Consider the following 19,831-nt stretch of genomic DNA (forward strand, 5'->3'; position numbering starts at 1 on the left):
CATCATCACCCACAGTCTGAACTGCTCAGCGATGGAGGAGGGTGCTACGAGCGAGCGAGCGACCAGCATCGCAAGATACTTTGTTCTCAAGCCAAAAAAGTAAATGACAAAGCAGTATTATAATTATTATAGTATTTGCATTGTGATATATTACCTCTTCATATCTGTTGGAGATCTGCCCTAATTACCTATTTTACTCATCTCTATTGTGAAAATGTGACTTTATTATTTGTGTCAGTTACAGGCCAGCATAAACTGCGCCCAGGATCTAGGTTAGAGGTTGATAAAAGTCATAGATTACTTAAAGCCAATTTAACCCTAAACCCATGTCTTAATCCATAACTAATCTTAACCTTTACCCTGACCCAAACCTATAACCCTAATTCTAATCTCAACCCAGGTCCTAAACTTAACCTAGCCCTTTAAAGAGTTTCTTTAAGGAGAAATGTCCTCACTCTGAAGGTCTAAAACTGAAACTGTCGCTCCCTTACAAGGATATAAGTACAAGGACACACACACACAGACACACACACACACACACACACACACACACACACACACACACACACACATGAATGGGAGTGTTTTATGATGAAATCTCTTACAGATAACTGATTTCCTGCCTATAATAATCTGATTATTTTCAGTCACGTAAACAATTTATCAGATTTCTCAAGCTCTACACTGAATAGTGTTTTTGTCATCCTCTGCAACAACCATTGACCATTATTTAAATTTGTGGAAATGGTATTTATGCCTGTAACCTCAAAAAGAAAATGCCTTCACTTATTTAAATGTGTTTATCAGTAAATCAACAAACAATTCAAAATTATCTATATTTTTTGTGCTGCTTTCTTGACTAAGCAAAGGATTATTCTTATCATTTTGTAGTGATAACATCACTCTAATGCCATTACATGTAATCCTTTACTCACCAATCCTCTCTCTCTCTCTCTCTCTCTCTCTCTCTCTCTCACACACACACACACACACACACACACACACACACACACACACACACACACACACACACACACACACACACACACGACTTTGACCCCAGTACATGACATGGAGCTACAATATCAGGTAGAAACGTTAAAAAATTAGCCTAGTCCTCTGGCGCCCTCGAGCGGCTGAAACATGTAATCACAGGCTGTGTCAGAAAAGTGAGAGGGGAAAACGTCGCTGTATGCAAACGTCTAATACAAAAAACAGCAACACGAGGAAAAAAACATTCATATATATAGTTTTACTAAATCCGGCCTAGTCACGACCACAGCTGTGTTTACTCCTCGGCAGTCGCAGGGTGGCGCTGCAGCAATCTCGTTCCCTTTTCACCGCGACATGCTTTACGGGAGGACCACAGGACCGCCCTCTACTCTTCCGGGTTGTCGTTTGCCATGTGAAAGTTCACGGGGCGGGCGGAGGTCGTGTTGTGCTTCTGCTCTGTAGTAGTGATGTGATGGCTTCCTTGAGTCTGTTTATGAGAAGGCAGCTGCCGCAGGTGGTGTCGCAGTTCGCTCGGGTGGTGAAGCTCGTCCGGCCCGCCGACGGCAGCGCCCCGGCGAGGAGGCTGCACGGCTCGGCTCGGCTCCGGGTCGGAGAGAAGGGGCAGTGGGGCAAGAGCCGGGGGCCGGAGCAGCAGCAGCAGCAGCAGCAGCAGCACTACCAGCTGTCAGACCTCGATAGGGCGGACGCCTTGGTAAGTTCAGTCCGAGAGGGGAATTACATCCAGGCTGCTTAAACCAGTTGCCTAAATCTCACGGTTCTTGCTTTCGTTTCATCTCTCCCCTTACGAAATACAACTACAGTCTTCCTATAATACGTTTTAGAAGAGTACTACAGCAATTGGTCCATCACAGCAAAACCTGAACAGAAGATTACAGCACAGAAAATTCTATAGTATTAGAGATTTAAAAAGAAATCCACAAAGTAGGCTACTTCATTAAACATTCACTGTTTAGTATCACAGGCACACTGTAATAATATTCTAGTGTTTTTAAGGTCGGGACAAATCCCTTTCATCAGGAAACAAATGATAGTCTGTAACTAATATTTACAAGGTGCCCTGATCGTTTTCTTCTCTTATGTTTGCAGATGCTGAGAAAGTCACATGAAACAGGTAACTTGACTAAATGACACTGGGAATTTGACTTTGGTGCGGACTAAACCCAAAACTCATAGATCAGCTTCCTTAGTTGGAATTTCCCTAATACATGTCTATTATGTTTTAAGAATTTAGCTGACAGTTTACAGTGAGCGCAACAGTAGAATAAACTTCAGTTGTAAGTGTCAGGAGGCCAAGGCCTTAGTGCCTTTATAATATTCCTGTGGCCATAGAACGAAAATAAGAGAGTGAAATGCTCAGAGAAGACATGGAGTAAGAGCAAAGGAGAGATACAGGAGGGATGTTTTTGAGAGCAGTAGTGAGTAGAGAGGGTATATCATTCAGTCGGGAAAGGCTGACTTGATGTACTTATTGATAAGACAAGGTTTAAGTGACTGTTCTGACTGGAGTGGGAAAGTCATCCCACCATTAAGCAGCCAGGAGGGAGAGGAGTGGAGCCTGGGTGGAGCGATGAGCAGGCCGGCACAGGGACAGGAGAGCATGCTGACAACAGGCTAACATACGTTACAATCACAGAAAATGCAAAATATCAGTGTTAGAAAGTAGCTTTTCAGTACAGTGACTTGTGTGATGTCAAACGCTTGTCAGCAAAGTTGGCCAGAGGCTGTGATCAGGTGATGTTAGGTTGAATCTCTACAGTGTTTTGCTTGATAGCTGCCAGTGTGCAGCATCATTAATGCAACACACATTCTTCAAAATGCTTTTAAATCATTAAAGCCAGCCAGAGGAAATGAACCAAGGCTCATTCGCTGTTGAAAGACTGCCACATCCATTTGTGTCTGTACACATGTAGGAAAAAGGTTTCTCCCTAATGATCTCAAACGGTTAAATTGTGTACCGCGTTTCCTCTCATTCTGCAGTGGTTTTGCCCCCCATTGCAGAGTCTGGTTTCGTTTTCCCACTGCTGGAAAAAGCAAAAAGCATCAAAAAGCACCGTTCGTTTGACTGGCCCCTCCTGAAACTAGTCGGTGTTTAGAATTAGCTAATTAGCCTTATACTACGGTCTAAGCATCCAAACAAAGCCCATTTTGAAACTGCAACTATTTTATAAACCGCCTGCAGCTATGAAAACTCCCAGAGGAAACGTTGTTTTACATACACAGCCTTACTATCATTTCAATATTACTTTTAAAATGCTGAGGTTAAATCAGCCAATAAAACCTCTGTATTAGCATGCTGAGGACAGTGTATCTTTATTATTCAGTGTTTTCTATTTCATTGTATTGCTGCCTAAATCCTATCCTTTGCTGCTGTAATGAACCCATTTCGCCTCAAGGATCAGTAAATTTTAATCTTTATCTTATTCATGCTGTCATCAGAATGTGGTGTGCTGCAACACTGGCCTCATATTGGAGAGTTACCTGGACATGCACACACTATAATCTAAGTACGCCTGCTGATTAGCATTTTCATGAGCTTCAAGTGTGCCTAACATCCCTGAAATGTGGTGATTTATTAGTGCTTACAGCTGATGTCTTTATTCACATCCAACCTTAACAACGTTAATGTCTCAGAATTGTAAAACTTGCCGGAAAGTCACTGGGGCAACTGTTTAAGATCAATAAGGGAGGGAGGGAGGGAACTGATGTATTCAATCAATAATCAGACTATTCAAGATCACCCGAAAACGGCAATATGCACAGAGAGTTGTTTTAAATAAGCGTGTCCAATTGCACTAATGCTCAGAGTAAGGGCGATAATTAGATTATGTATACATGTAAACACTGTCATTGATTCTCGCTCTCCACACTGTTCATTAGTGGCTTTGACTGTATACTGCAGGTTTCCTGTCATGGTTCAGGAACGGTCTGCTGGCCACTGGGATCGGAGTCATCGCCTTCGTCCAGAGTGAAGTGGGACGAGAAGCAGGATATGGTACGGGCTCTCAGCATTTAAAGTAATGTACAGGAGGGCTGAAAGCCAGCACATTGCTAAGCTATGGTACAATAGAGCAACATACAGTAGGCTTGTGATACAGACCCTAGGAGTGCCGTAACAAAACACAAGGTTTTGTGTGTGGATTTGAGAAAAAAAAAAAAAAGGCCATAAAAGTTTTTGAAACAGAATTGAAGTCCTTGAACTGATTGAAATACAGCACCTAAAATCATCAATACAGCTCAGCTCTCTGGACCTCTCTCCGTCCTGAGCACTGGTTTTAAAATGAATTGATTTCACCATGACTTGACAAGATCATGAGTAAAAAATGAGGCCTCTGTGAATTTTGGCCAATGTTATGTCTCACACCAAAACATGCCAATTTTCAGTCCTTGAAACTAGAAAATCATTGAAAAGTCCTTGAATTTGATGTCCAAGTGAGTGTGGGAATCCTGAAAAATTGCACCAGCCGTGGTATTTACTATATTAAATAAAGTCAAGAGGTTAGCATTAGTTCAGAGAAACATATTCCTAGCATGCACTGCCACCATGGAAGATGCTTCACCCTAATTACGGGCCCACCTGTAGAGATTAGTGGTTAAACCTTTAAATCTATTTGCTCAAATATATACTTTTGTTCTTTTTAAATCCTTTTGTCGAATTTGAAACATTCCATTTTATCCTTTACTTTCACACAAACCATTAAGAGAAAGTGTGGCCCTGACCTGAATCCATACCGAATCGCACAGGTACTCGATGTGAGTTTTGAAAAACCTAATGGGCTCTCCACACTGATAACATGTCACTGCGTTCTTCCTCAGCCTTCTTCATCCTGGGCGGTGTGTGTGTGTCGTTTGGCGGCGCCTCGTACCTTGGCAGTCTCTTTGCCTTGCGGAGGCTGATGCTGCTGTCCGTGCCGGCGGTGCTGCTCCACGGCGCCGTGGTGGGCAGCGTCGCCCTCTTCTGGCTGTGTGCGGTATCTCTCTACATCGGCCGGCTGGAGGTGGAGATCATCCACGAGGAGGAGGAGGAGGACGACGACGAAGAGTGCCGGGAGTGCCGGGAGAGACGCGAACACAGAGGTTACCGCGGCTCCCGTGACAGCCGGCACCCCGACACCGAGAACAGTAACAACAAAGGCCAGAAGTAGAGTTCTCCCAGGGATGGAGAGGAGATCGTGTGTGGGGTGTGTGTGTTGCTTCGAATCAGGGTTTCTTCTAATTTGTGTGTGTGTGTGCGCGCGCGTGTGCAAGCATGCTTACATGAGTCCATATGTAGGCTACGTGTGTGTGTGCCTATCTTAGGCTTATATAAATACCAACCTATTATCCACTGGTATATTGATGTGAAGAATATTATAAAGGATAAGAATGACTTTTAGACCTTTTGGAAAATACTGAAAATCCTTGTCTAGTTGTTTATAATAATTTGATAGTTGGAGTGCATTCACTTTGTGGTGAATGAATCTGCTGTTTTTTGTAACATCTCTCATAATCAGATATTTTCAGAGCTGCTAAACATTATCAATCAAACAATCTGTAAAAATTGTTATTGATTTTTTTGTTTTTTTTGAGTGTGTTTTACATTCTGACACTCGCGCGCACACACAGTGCCTCCAAAGACTCACTGAGAGCATCATATTTTTGGTCAAGTTTACTTTTCACGGCACTGTATGCAGTAATTTTTATGCTATTTAATTGACATTACTTTATTTTATAATTTTGTTCAATGCAGTTAACTATGATTGACTACTTGAATCCTTCATAGAAATCTGGGAATAAATCAAGCTGGTGTTGATGTGCTGTATGATCTTGAAAGCATGGACATACAGTATGTGCATGTTTCAGGTCAGTGTCAAAGTCTCTTCTTTGTATTGCAAATCCTTGAGGGCTTAGAATTTATTTTTCCAGATGATTAAGTTATTCTGTGAAATAAACTTTTTTTTTTTTTTAAAGGGCAATAGCACTTTTGACTGTTTTTGTTTATCATTATACGAAGTCTAGACTTTTGGTAACAAAGAATATTTTTCACAAAAAAAAAATGTAGTAGCTTAGTAATTTTGTCTGTGTTTATATTTTTCTCTGGTTTTGTGGATACACATGTACCTAAATGTAACCCTGATCCTTTTTACATTTTGAATGAATCTCAGACCATCTGGTGATCATTGTAGTTGCTGTTTTAATGGACAAAGAGAATAGTGTAGGTGGATAGTATGGAGTTTGTGTGAGTTTTTGTGGGATCTTGGGTTTACTTGCCTGTGCATCGCTTTCAGTGCACCCTACTGTACATAATAAAACTAGATGAATACTGAAACACAGTTACAAAGCCTGGCTGCAGTGTGTTTTCTTTGTTAATACCCATGTGCAAATGGACAGTTTGCAACAAAGGTAGGCTGATGCAATATTTTGTGAGACATTGTCATATTTTTGAATGATGCAAATCAGGCACATGATAATGTGTTAGCACTGTCAATCACAGTCAGCAGTAATTCCCCCTACAGTAGGAGTTAAGAGGCGTGTTGCATACACATCCACGGATGTGCACACATGCATACATACATGCATATATTTTATTTTTCCTCATGGTGTGCCTGTCTGGGAATGTATGAATATGTGAACTGAACTCTTGAGCAGCGTGTTTGTGTGTGTGTGTGTGTGTGTGTGTGTGTGTGTGGGAGTGGTGGTGATGGGGGGGCTTTGTCTGCGATAACTATCGCTGACTGGGTGAGGGCGGAGGTCTCTGGTATCTCTTAGCCATCGACACAGTGTTGCTGTTGAGACTCACCTCAGACTCACCCTCTCTCTCTCTCTCTCTCTCTCTTTTGCTCTCATTCTCCTTTCCACCCATCTCTCTTTCGTTGATTCCCGGGGCGTTTCAGTGCAGTTGTGTTTCACATGCAGGGTGTGTCTGGATGGGTGCTGCAGTGTGACCAGTACCCCCCCCTCCTCTCCCCTCCCCTCCAGCCTCTTTCCTTCCTCCCCTGCTCTCTCCCTCAGATCCTCTTCTACCCTTTTCGCCCTCAAGTCCTTTCTTTCTGGACTCCTCCTCACGTTCGCTTCTCCTCCCTCCTCCCTTCTCTCCCCTCCTCCGCGGCTGCATCTGACTGCACAGGTCTGTTTGGCATGCAGGAGGCTCCTGAGGCCTGGCGCGTCTAAAGGGCAGGGCGCCCAGAGGCAGGAGACGCGCCCTCACTGACAAACACCATCTACCCCAGACCCCGAGCAGCTACACAACCACAGCTCCGGTCTTAGACCCAGCTCCAGCTCCGGCCCCGGCCCCCTGGGTCCAAGTCCAGGTCCAGGTCCAGGTCCAGGTCCAGGTCCAGGTCCAGCCCCGCACATCTCCAGCCTGAGCAACAGCCTCAGCCTCACATGTAGCCTCTAGCCGAAAGTACGAGCCATAACCTCTGCTTATTTTGAGAACAGATTGCTCATCTGCTCTCAGGTGTTAAATGCCATGCGTACGGATCAAAGGATTCCTCGAGATGCCTTGAGAACCCCATGAGTATGGATTGGCCTTCTCCTCGCTGGGAAGCAGAGGCGAAGGGAGTATATACGGAGAGAAAAGTGTTGAGGAGACAATGACGGAAGGAGGGGATAAAGACGGAAAGACTAGCAAAGAAGTAGTGGAGGACGGATGGATGGGAGGAAGACGGAGGTGCGGAGGTGTAGTAGGCCTCGTCGGGGGAAGCTGTCTGGGAGTCTCCCTTCATCCCTCTCTCCATTATTCCTACCCATATTTTTACTCTTTCAAACGCATTTACATGTGCTAAGGTATTTCCCCCGGGACCGCGACTCCAATTCAGGGGGCAAGATAAGCCGTCAAAGTCACTGACAGAGGGGCGTATGGGTGACTCAATGACAGGCTGAGTAGAAGACAGTGAGGAGAGATGCCACGACACACACACACGTACACACACACACACACACACACACAGTGCACATCTATCTCAGCTGCACGAGCCACACCTTTACTCTCGCTACGTAAAGGCTATCAGCAGTAGTCCTCGGGAAAAAATGAGATAAAGACGAAACCTCGGGTTATTTTGTAGCCCCAATTCACAGCACATAAGCGCGCGCACACCCGCTCATACAGTACATACGGTTTTGCACGTACAATGGCATTTTCTCCCCAACAACTGCTCTTGTTTAGTATGCGCTTCCTTTGGTCTTGAGGAGGAATGATCCTCACTCTAATTAACTAGGGCCTGCCACTTGAATGTAAAACAGGATTTAACCCGTCTTCAATGTCAGAGCCCCTCCCTGGGGCTCCTTCAGACAACACACACTCGCAAATTCATGGAGACGCACACACGTATACACACAAGCGAAGCACCAATGTACACACACACACGCGCGCGCGCGCGCGCGCACCCTCACACACACCGAGACGCACACCCACCTATAGTCTCTCCTCATAGACGTAAGTGAGACAACCTCCCTCTACACGCACACGCACGCACACACGCACACACACACTACAATACAATACACTCATGCTTTTGTCTTCATTTTCAAACCCATTTATGGTCCAGTCTGTGTTCATCCAACAGACTCTAATGGCCGGTGTCCTACTGCATCACTTCAAGACAGGGTCACTCTAACCCCACTGACTACTTTTTATTGCATGTCCACATTCTCTCTTTCTTTTCATACCGGCTCCTCCAGCTTTGTTCTGTATTATATTCTATGGAGAAACCACATATGTACTTTGCACTTCTTCACTGTTAGCACACCTGCTTTGTTGATGATACATAAATATTTGAAGTGACAGGAATCTTTTTCTGTATTTTTTTTTTTTCTGTATAGGAATGTCTGTTAAATGCCTGAACTGTGAAGCATATTGATAACTGATATTACGGCTAATATATCTATGTGAGTGTAAGCACATAATAAACCCGTTTATTTCAACAGATGTGTCTCAACTGATGCATTTGAATCACGTGAAATATTAATTTGACCATGTATAAAAAAGAATCATACCATCGCTCGTGTGTAAAATTAGTTATTCATTGTCAGGTGATTGTTCACGTGAAATTTTTTGATACACGGCAAAGAAGCAAAAAAGAAACAAGGAAACTTATAGTTGTGCTCCTCTACTGGAATATTTTATTGTTATCATCATCTGTATCACTGTTTTTCTTTTTACATTTGTTCATTTTTATTTGAAGATCAGAAGTGGATGGAGTATTCACAAAGATGGGAGAATACGGTTAGATTCACAGTGATGGGCAAGGGGTTAGCTATTTATTTGAACAAAAAAAAAAAACACACACAAGTACACACACACACAAGCACACACGCACACACACTCACGCATACACACATTATACTCCCAAGAATGCATGTGCATACACATCCTCATACGTGACAGCTACAGTACGGGTGTGTATCCATACAATTATAAATGTTTTTTGTCAGACATCAGAACATCAGACATTTCCCCGACAAACTGAACCCTCAGATCAGAAAACAACTCATAATCTCAATTTGGGAGAAACTCTTACAAACCTACATTACAGTGTATGGCATTAGACAGTCATTTTGATGACTGATAGTATGATTTTCTGCTCCATTTGAAGGGCTTCATTCCAAAATGCTGCATATCTATTTTGGAAAAAAACAACGTTACCTGATGTTTATTTTTCTACATTCAAACAATAGATGATTACATTCTCTGAAACCAATTTTGCACGTAAAGGGTTCAAGACTGTAAATAATCTCACTAATTTTCAATAGTGACTTTTACTTTCATGCTAGCAATTGTTTTGTCAGAATAGGTGTCACATTTTTCAAATGAAGGATATCTCATTTTGGAATGAAACTGTAATTTGTTTTAATTTGACCAAATTGTCATTGTCATTTGTGACTTATTTTAATTCAAAAGGGAGATGAAATGTTCTGAGCAGTAATTAAAAAACAGCTATGATTTTTTTAATCATATAAAAAGTGTTTCATATTTCCTTTTTTTTTTTCAGTCCTGAGATGAAATATTCTGATCAATCATTGTAGAACAGAAATTAAAGTGTTTTATATTTCCAGTTTTCAATTTAGAACTTCCTTTCAGAATTGACTGAATTGAATTGAAACCAATATCAGAAAAATTCTGGTTACAGTTCATCTTTATTGACCTCTGATGGTCTTCTTTTAATGACCACATGTGGACAAAACTCCTGTGGTCTGTTTATTTACCACACACCTGCCTGTCGAAATGGGCCTTTTTAAATGACCATTTTCCCTACGACGCTGTGGTCAGACTGTGATATTAGCGACCACTAACTGGCATTACATGCTGTTTAACAGTATCACACAGGGAGCATTAAGTGATGAAGTGCTTTGAGTTCACACCAGAACAAATTTCAATAAGTGCTCGGACAAACACAGAGGTTTAAATGATAACAATCACTTTTCCAACATCCTTTCCCTCCTAAAAACATTTTGCAGAAATATTTTGAAAGAATAATAAAAAAAAAAGGTATTTGGATGAGACTGTGCATCCAAGAAAACATAATGTTATATTGCCTATCTAGACACTCTTTTTTTAAACATCCTTTCATGTGTGGTGAACAAAATCAAAAAGCAATAAAAACTTTAAACAATTAAAAAAAAAAAAACAGGAATATGGCTTTCGTACACAAACACAATCGCAGCATCATACAGCATATACTATAATTAATACTCAATTAAACAAATGACCTTTCTATCATCAGAAGACAAACAACAGAAATAGTGTTCTGTCTGCATTGCATTTTCTTCCCCTATAGATAATGGAATGTCTGGGACTACATTAGTCATATTTTTTGTCTTCAATAGTGTGCTTTAAGTATGGCTGACTGATGAATACTTTGATTTTTTTTTTTAGTTCATTATTTTGTGTCTCCCATTTCAGTATAAAAAACAGAGAGTTGTCCCCAACTATTTCAAGGGAAACCCCATGAGAAATTCTTACACTGAACCCAGTGTAAGAGATGATTTGTATAATACTGCAATAATAAAAATTTATTTTCCAAATTTTCAGTCGTTTTCTTTCCTACAGACAAGTGTCCATCTCTTTCTACAGGCTTAGGGTTAATTGGGTTAATTGGGATGACAGTGAGGAGGATGTGAGCTGAGGGTATTTATGGTTCTGTCTCTATATACAATATGGCTTCTCTGAGTGGAAGAGACACAGAAATCAACACCGTCATCTAGACAAAGACAGAGAGCAGAGTTCATTATTGTTGAAGAGAGGGAAAGTCTTGAGGGACGACCAGTCAAAAGTTTCCATGTCCCATTTTCTCTGAGAGTCACTGTCACTTGTCCACAATAGGCAGACACAATAATTCCCTGTGGCAGGGACTTGTCACACACTTTAGATCGCAGTTATTCAACTCATTGTCCAATTAGTAGCGTCCTTAGAGGCTTAATGTCCTGCCACTTCTGTCTCTGCTGCCCTTTTCAATGTCTCTCTCTGTTCTGTCACTCTGCTCCGTCCCTCATTTTTATCTTTCCGGCTCTCCTCCTCTTCTCTCCTCCTCCCCTCTGAGTCTCAGTCCTCCTCGGAGCCCGCGGCGCCCCTCAGTCCATTCATACAGAAGGGCAGGCCGGAGGAGAAAGGGTTGTCAGACGGGGAGAAACCACTGAAGGGTGGCAGGCCGGCCAGCCTCTGTAGGTGGGGGAAGAAGGCCGGCGGGGGTCCCTTGTGGTGGTCCGAGCGTAGCTGCAGGCCATCGGCGTGTCCGGCGCTGTGGTGGTGGGAGGGGGGCAGCTCAGGTGGAGCGTAGCGGATAGTGCTGGGGGCGTAGAGGCTCTGGGGGCCCTGCGGGCCGAGGGCCAGGGGGTGGAAGAGCACCCGTCCCGCTGCGCCGCCCGCAGCCAGTCTCTGGAGCAGCTCAAAGTCAGGACCGCCCCCTCCGCCGCTAATGTTGCCGCTCCGACTGACCGACACGGCCCTCTCCTCGCGAGGCAGCGGGGACGACACGGACATGGCGGGGGACAGAGCCGGGGACGGGGGAGTGAAGAGGCCCTTTGGGGGGGCTTCGCTGCTGGAGGAAGAGTCGGGTATCGGGGTGGTGGGGCTGTCGCCGTTGAGGCTGCTGGAGGGGGTGTGCGTGTGCGAGGGCTGGGGCTGGGTGGTGTGGGCGGCCGTGTGCGGGACGGGGGTCTGCGTGTGAGATCCCCACCGCCCCCCGGTGGTCAGGGCCTCGTGTTCAGTCTTGATGCTGGGGCTGCCGGACAGGGGAGACGGGGTCACTACGCTCTTCAGCTGCTGGATCACGGCCCGGCCGTTGTGCACCCTGCCCCCCCTTTCCCCTCTAGTGGGGGTCTCTCCTCCCCCGCCTCGTTTCGCTCCCCCCCCACCGTCTTCTCGTTTCACCCTCTCGCTCTCTCCCCCCTGGTCCCACTCCGTCTCCTCCTCCTCGTCTCCTTCGCTTTCGCTCGCCAGGTCCGAGGAGGCGGACACGCTCTCCTCGGTCTGACGGAGCTCCTCCAGTCTGCGGCGGGTTTCAGGGGGAGCGCCCTCGGGGTCAGACCGCAGCGGGCGCTTCCTTCTGTCCTCTGATTGGATGGCAGCAGCGGCGAACGTCTCCCTGCCTTTAGAGTCAGGGTCACTCTTACCCACTGAGCTCTTCATTGGCTGCGAGCCTGAGGAGGAAGGGAGATTCCTCCGGTAAGAAGATGATGTTTCAGTTTGTTTGTGGGTATTGTGGTGAGGCAGTAATACGTGTCGTGTCATACCTCGGGCCTGGGGGGAGTTGTCAGTGGGGGAGGAACTGACTCGAAGTCGCTCCGCTCTCACACTCTCTGGTAGCTGCAGCAGATCCAGTGGAGTGTCAGGCAACTCTGTTCGACTGAAAGAGGAAGCGAGACAGAAAGAGAGAGAGAGATGAATGGATGGATGGAAAGATGGAGGGATGGATGGGTGGAGAGAAAAATGGAAAAGGAGAAAGGGAGGGAGAAGAGGTGTACGTATACACAAATGAACATCTACCACTTAAAGCCACTTACTGCTGTAAAAAACACTATTGCTGTGCTGATTTGAGTGAATACTTAGAGATGGTAACAACATATAATCAGCCTGATAACAAGCTCCAATAGCCAAACTCCCTCACACCCCTGTAACCTCCACCTAACACACACCCAACTCTCCAAACAACAGCCCTTACCACACACACACACACACACACACAAGCACTGAGTCAGATACAAGCAGAGATAGTCGGGGAAAGGCAGGCCTCGCCCCACAAGACACACACACACATGCACACACACACACACACACACACACACACACACACACACGCACCATCCTCCACTCAGCAGCCCACCCATACATAGTTAAGCTCAGACAAGGAAGAGGCTGTTGGAGAAGTTAATGAGCTCTTGTAATTACAGCACTAATTAACTAAAACACCATTCAGCCCCAAAATTCTGACATCCATTTGTTGTAATTATATAGCTTCAGTCCAATTAGCATTGAAATTCAGCCTACTCCTCTTGTTTTTGTCTGACTCCTCTCTCACTGTGTGCGCACTTTTGTTATGCATTGTGTTGTGTTTGCTGTGTGTGTGTGCATACATCTGCGAATGCGTGTTTTTATGCACGTGTGTGTATGCGCATGCATCTGAGTGAGTTTGCATTCGTGTCTGAGTGAATGTGTGTGTGCCAGTTTGTGAGTGTCTGTGAGTATGTGTGTGTGTGTGTGTGTGTGTAAGTGTGTATGTGTGCGTGTGTACATGTATACAACACAGAAATAAAGGAGAAGCATATTTTGTGCATGCTAGTGCTGCTGTGTCTGTGTAGTAAAAGAACAAAGCCTCAGACAAAGGTAATAAGGAGAGCTGTTCACAGTAAATCCAGCTTGAACACAAACCACAATTGCAAAGTCTTGAACCATTCAGTCATGCATTTTTAGGATTATAGATGTCAATTCAGAGTAATGTCATGAAATAGATAGAACAGCATTAACTTCACGCACTGTGACTGTATGGGGTTTGAGTCTGGCTCTGTCACATTATGGAAAAAAAAAAAAAAAGAACTACTGAAAACATGGAAAGAGAGTAGACTTCCTCACACGTAATTTTTTTATATAAAGGATTTATAAAAGGTTGCTAAGTAAATGTGAATTATACAACATCAATAAAATAGAATTTGATGGGTCAATAAATAAATGTGATTTATATAAAGTCAGCAAAATACTGACTTTCAAAAGCCCATCAGAATATTATCCACTGGTAAACCCTGTAATGCTCTGGGTTATCTATGTGAGATAATTACTTTCAAATCTGCTGAATCTGCTGTGTATTGCATAATAATAAGTAAAATTCAATATTGCAAAAAATTAAATAAGAAGGGATTCATTCCAACACACTATAAATAAATCTATTTTTGAAAAAATTAAATAAATAAAAATAATGATAATGATAATAACAATTTAAAAAAGGCTACTTGAAATTCACTAACCTATATGATTCTACCCTCACAACATAACATTTTTAAGGGTCTTAAGACGACTCCTAGCTTCAGTAGTACTGGTAATTTGCTTTACTTTCATGCCAGAAATCATTTTGTAAGAGCAGGCATCAGTGGTGGATATCTTGTTTTGGAGTGAAACTCTTCCTATAATCCCATCCCCTCTTTACCATTCCATTTCATCATCTAGCCCTTCATCCCTCCTCTGTACCCAGCATGGTGCCTGCATATATAAACTGAGGTTCACATCAGCAGTCCTAAAGAACGGATGGTGGCTCGGGTATGGTTGTGCTGACCTGAGGACGTAGTTGACCCAAATGACGTTGCGTTCGTGGGGGGCTTTGTGGTTGATGGAGACAGTGGCACAGGACTGGATCCACAGGTAGCCCCCTCTCCTCTGGAGCCAGCGGTAGTACCCGGTCACCACCTGGCCCTTCCTCAGCACTGGGGCACAGGTAGACAGAGATGGACAGGATGGTGCGGCAGGGAGGAAGGAGACACGACAGGAACAGGGTAGGAAAGGGGAGAAAGACAGAAGAGAGACCCCGTTATGAGTGTCGCATTTCATGATGATGACAGCAGAGGGCGCTTATCACAACAGGACAGAACCAGATTTCAACAGGCTCTTCTTGGTCCACCAAAGTCAAGACACTTTGTAGAATGAGGGGGGAGGGGGTGGGGTGGGGATGAATCAAGGAAATTCATATATTTCCCAAGACAATGTGTGTGTATGGAGAAGACTCACAATCTTCATGGCTCTGTCGGAGGTTGTCCAGGTCTTCTACATAGATGAAGTGATAACAGGTATGGCCCACCACCTCTGCTGGGGTCAGATCCATGTACTCTGAGATCCTGTACAGAAATGAACAAAAATACGTTAGTGTACTAAGTAGATGTGTCACTTCTCAAACCACCTACTGGCTGGGTGCTCTGCCAAAAAAAATATAGACCGAGTCCCAAACTATTCATGAAAAACATTGAAGTGGGAGCACTCCAAAAAAATCAAAACAAGACTTAACCTCTATTATACAAATTAAAAAAAATATTTCTGGCCTCCAGCTACAAATCCAGATTTCACCACCCCACCGCCACCCACACACAAAACACACCCTCACCTGTTCTCACAGTATGTGACCTGTAGGTCCATGTTGACCCGGAAGACAAACATGTGGCTCTCCATGCGGACTTCGTTGAGCGTGGAGGGCGGGAGCGTGTGCGCCAGAGCCACCAAGCCCAGCGGTCGACGCACCGAGCGGGTGGAGCCTGGAACAAGGGCCGGGCGGCAGCGGATTCGTCCCGTCACGTGGATTACCTGACAAACAGATGATGACGTTAAACAACAGTATAGCTTATGTCAGTGATTCTCAACCTTTTTCATATCAAGGACCCCTGATTTAGTCCACATCAGAGCCACGGACCCCCATTTGATGAGATTTTGTCTCTCTGACCCAAATCTGAGAATATTTTTATTCTTAGATATGATTTTGTCCAGAATTCCATGACTATCTGTATTGTAGGTAGAGAGATAAGAGTGAAACTATGATCAAAACAGTCATTCTTCTACATTCTCTAATTGTGTTCACTTTAAATTAAATAATGGTGAAGTTTAATAATTCATCAATTTGCTGGGGACCCCCTGGAACCCCCTCAAGGACCCCTGGTGGTCCCCGGACCCCACGTTGAGAACCACTGCCTTATGTTACACGCAAGGCTGTTTTTGCAGGAGAATTCATGGAGGAAGACACACCATTAATCAGAATCAAGTGCAACAGAATCTGAATTGGCTAATTCGGCAAAATATAACCGGAACTCACGTATAGTGCAGACACATACAGTACTCTATCACAGTAAACTAAACATAACCACGCTACAAGGATGCGTTCAAAGCCAAAGAACTGTTGCAGTGTAGCAGCACTGGCATAGCTGGTAACAGTGTTGAGGGGGATAGTGAGTATCTGGTAGTGCAGCAGTCCAGTGTACAATAAGGTCACAATCATAAATAGTTTATGATACGACCAACTTGAGAGTGCTGTGAGGCATTGTGCCAAACAAAGAAACTGCTCTAATCACCCTGCAAAAAACAACTAGGATGGTAAGTATCAAAATATGCATAACGCAATGTTATGTTTCACCATTGTGGTCAGTTATTTGCTCACTCACCTTGTATCCAGAAGACTTGACATGCAGGCCTCTCTTGGTGAGAGTGGACTTCATGCGGATGAAGAAGCCGCGGTCAGGAGACTCGTCACCGGGAGAGTGGGGACTAGAGGGAGCTGCTGAGGAGAGAAGAAGAAGTAAAACAATATATTCGTCTCAGATGCCCAATATTTATAATTTTCCTTTATATAATGATTTAAGAATTAAGTTGTGCAATAAGCTAATAATTCATTGTGATTTATGTCTGATGGAGGATGGTCAAAGACTTGAACACCTGTTTAGAAACTATGACTTTGACACTGCCCAATATATCTCTAAGACGTGGGAAAGAAGGAAGGAATCCTTATTTATTTTGAATTCTGAATGAGATATTGGATACTACGATACTGAACTTCATTGTTTGTAATGTAATTTGAATTATAGATGGACAACATGCATTCTTTGTTTTCAGCATTGCTTTTTCTTTGATCACTTTGTTTCACTTGTGTCTCTGCCTATGTGGGCTGGGCACCAGTACGGTGTATGACACTATAATAAAATTAAATCAAATATAATTGCAGCTGTGGTCTAAAGGGTTGAGATCAGGTATTCAATTCTTTTTTAAAACATTAGTTCAATAAATGTAATGTAATATCTGAGGGTAAATTCAACTATTTCTCTCTATAAACTGGCAGCATCATCAGTACCGGGTTCAGGGGTCCCGGCCAGGGAGGAGGTGGAGGCGGAGCTGGAGGCGCTCTCGGGGGCCGTGTGGCAGCCGGCCTCGGCCCGCAGGTGGGGCCGGATCCCCAGCCGCTCCGCCATCTCAACGTGGTCCGCTGGGTGGATGTAGTCAAACACACTGCTGCCTGTCAGCTCCACCTAAAGAGAAGCACATACACAGATCAAAAACAGAAGCAGCACACATGCGAACACGTGAGCATGCACACACACACACACACACACACGCACACGCACGGAGAAACACACACTCAGGCTGAGAAAAATCAATATACGTTATGACAGGAAAATGAAAGCGCTGCTCTGGGTTACAACTCAACAAGGAGTGTGGAGGTTGTCAGACATTCCAGCACATACACACACCTGTGCTCGCACACACTCATACACACACAAACACATGCACATACATTTAAGTCCAGTCTCACGGGAGCAAATGACTACAGTAATACACAAATAAAACCAGGGGCGATAAAAATCAATTGTATTTGCTGATTAAAAACAGGTGAACTCCAAGTATCTCCAAAGGTCACATTACTATTCTTCTTATTCCCCGTCTCCCTCCTTGCTCCTTCATTCAGTTGCAGCCAGTAGTCTATCCCAGCCGCTCCCAAGCAGGCATAAAGAGCAGTGCAACAGCTCATACGGCTCTCTATGATCCTATCATCATAATGCATCATAGTCGCATCTCTAATCATTTAAAGGTAATAATAGCGCTGCTCTTGCATGGCATCCATAAAAGCAGCACAATCGGAGCAGGTCTGATTCCATCTGTAGGTGTGTGTGTGGGTGTGTGTGTGAGAGAGAGAGAGAGAGAGAGAGAGAGAGCATGCACGCTTGCACACACGTATGCTGATTCTATTACATCTGTGAATTTCCGTATGTGTGTGTGTGTGTCTGTGCATGTGTGTGCCAATACCATTCCATCTGATAAAGCCGTGGCTGCAGCAGCCTCACACCCTTGTCTGTAGGACACAGCCATTTATTACCGGATTAGAGCCATTTACTGCAGGCTTTATGGGAGCTTCAGCAGGCCCTCAAGGACATCACAGCCGGGGAGAGAAAGAAGGGAACAGGGAAGGAGGGAGTGGAGGAATGAGAGCAGTGGACGATGAGTGAACAGAGAGGGGGAAAGATGGAGGAGTTTAGAAAACCCCACGGAGCGAGGGAGGATAAGTGAAGGGATAGACGAGGGATAGTCTCAGACATCCAGTGCTTAAACTCTTAGGGAGCACCCCCTTTTTTTTGGAATTCTGCCACCTGTAATAAACATATTATTAAAACCTTAACCCCTAGGTACTATATGCAACAATTTTCCTACACACTGGAAAAAATGTGGTACTGCCGGACTTCAAAAATCTGGGAAAAATGGCTGCTACAGAGGCAGCACTGTGACTATTATTTAGGCCTTTTAAGGTCCGACATGCAAGTTTTAGAAGCCTCACCATCTCTAATACTGAATGCAGAGCACACGTGAAATTTGAAATATCAAAATTAATTTTACAATGTGTCCCAAAAAGCTGTATCCCAGCTTTGTGCTTGCTCATGTGTGTATTTAAGTTGTTTCACCAAGTTTTAGACTGATTAACCATAGATACCATCATCAACCACAGTTTACTGCTGTCAGGCCGACAAAAGGAGCCAAAATGGTACCGGAAACTTGATTATGAAAATCTCTCTCAAGAACAAAATGGCCATAAATACTTGTTAATTTGATAACGCGTCCTTGAATGACCTTCAAGGCCCTAAAAGACCCTGTTTATCATGGCGTTAGATGGACAGCATGACAACATCTTGGATTTATAGGATATATGATTTTTCTCCACATCCCTTCAACATGCAGATGTAAACTCAATAGTGTAATTACTAGGTGCTAGATTATTCTAGTGCATTCCTTTTGATGCTAACATCAAAACTGACTTCGTTATTAATGTGTAAAATAAGATTTTGCATCTGAGCCTTAAGAGGCTAGGATATCTGACAAGTGAAAGGACTAGAGTTGGTTTCCAAAACTCCGGCTGAGCCTTGCTTAGGGCTTCTTTTATTATTGATTATATCAAGATATATTTATTTACATTTAATCAATAGCGATTCTTCTTCAGTGGGAATTCTTTTAGTTTTAAACAAGGACTAAATTTACCTCTGCTCACAACACTGGACCGGCCATCTGAAAGAGACACAATCCTTTGGCCCTGTGGTATTGGAAAACAAGGTAGAGAGACAAACAGGTCCTTATGGGCTTTATGAGGCTTAAGACCTATCCGAATAATATCACTCCATCACAGGCAGGAGAGAGGGATTGAAAAAAGATCAGACAGAAATGAGAAGATGAGAAAGAGACAGAGCGATTGAGAGGATGAGTCAGGCTCAGACATAAAAACAGGTATAGAATGTGGCGCGGAGAAGACGTGAGGAGAGACTGAGATCATTCAAATCTGTGTGTGTCTGTGTGCGTTTGTGTGTGTGTGTGTGTGTGTGTGTGTGTGTGTGTGTGCATATG

At 43.9% G+C, this 19,831-nt stretch overlaps 2 protein-coding genes across 2 annotated transcripts in view; one reads left to right on the forward strand and one right to left on the reverse strand.

The window, feature by feature from the left end:
• Positions 1 to 1,402: 1,402 nt before the first annotated feature.
• tmem160 (transmembrane protein 160) lies at positions 1,403 to 6,331 on the forward strand. The gene is made up of 4 exons (XM_071912147.2): positions 1,403 to 1,705; positions 2,101 to 2,125; positions 3,914 to 4,006; positions 4,828 to 6,331. The coding sequence occupies exons 1-4, from the start codon at positions 1,466 to 1,468 to the stop codon at positions 5,154 to 5,156; spliced, it is 687 nt and encodes a 228-aa protein (XP_071768248.2). The 5' UTR covers positions 1,403 to 1,465; the 3' UTR covers positions 5,157 to 6,331.
• Positions 6,332 to 11,533: 5,202 nt separating this feature from the next.
• The window catches only part of npas1 (neuronal PAS domain protein 1), a 22,822-nt gene continuing 14,524 nt past the window's right edge, over positions 11,534 to 19,831 (reverse strand). The window contains exons 5-11 of the mRNA XM_071912158.2: positions 17,301 to 17,475; positions 16,618 to 16,730; positions 15,573 to 15,769; positions 15,203 to 15,309; positions 14,754 to 14,901; positions 12,723 to 12,836; positions 11,534 to 12,638 (exon numbers count right to left, since the gene is read on the reverse strand). Coding sequence (XP_071768259.1) covers positions 11,534 to 12,638; positions 12,723 to 12,836; positions 14,754 to 14,901; positions 15,203 to 15,309; positions 15,573 to 15,769; positions 16,618 to 16,730; positions 17,301 to 17,475 — 1,959 coding nt within the window. The remainder of the gene's footprint in view (positions 12,639 to 12,722; positions 12,837 to 14,753; positions 14,902 to 15,202; positions 15,310 to 15,572; positions 15,770 to 16,617; positions 16,731 to 17,300; positions 17,476 to 19,831) is intronic.

The sequence above is a fragment of the Centroberyx gerrardi genome, chromosome 6, assembly GCF_048128805.1.
Source record: "Centroberyx gerrardi isolate f3 chromosome 6, fCenGer3.hap1.cur.20231027, whole genome shotgun sequence".
In the NCBI taxonomy this organism is placed as follows: Eukaryota; Metazoa; Chordata; class Actinopteri; order Beryciformes; family Berycidae; genus Centroberyx; species Centroberyx gerrardi.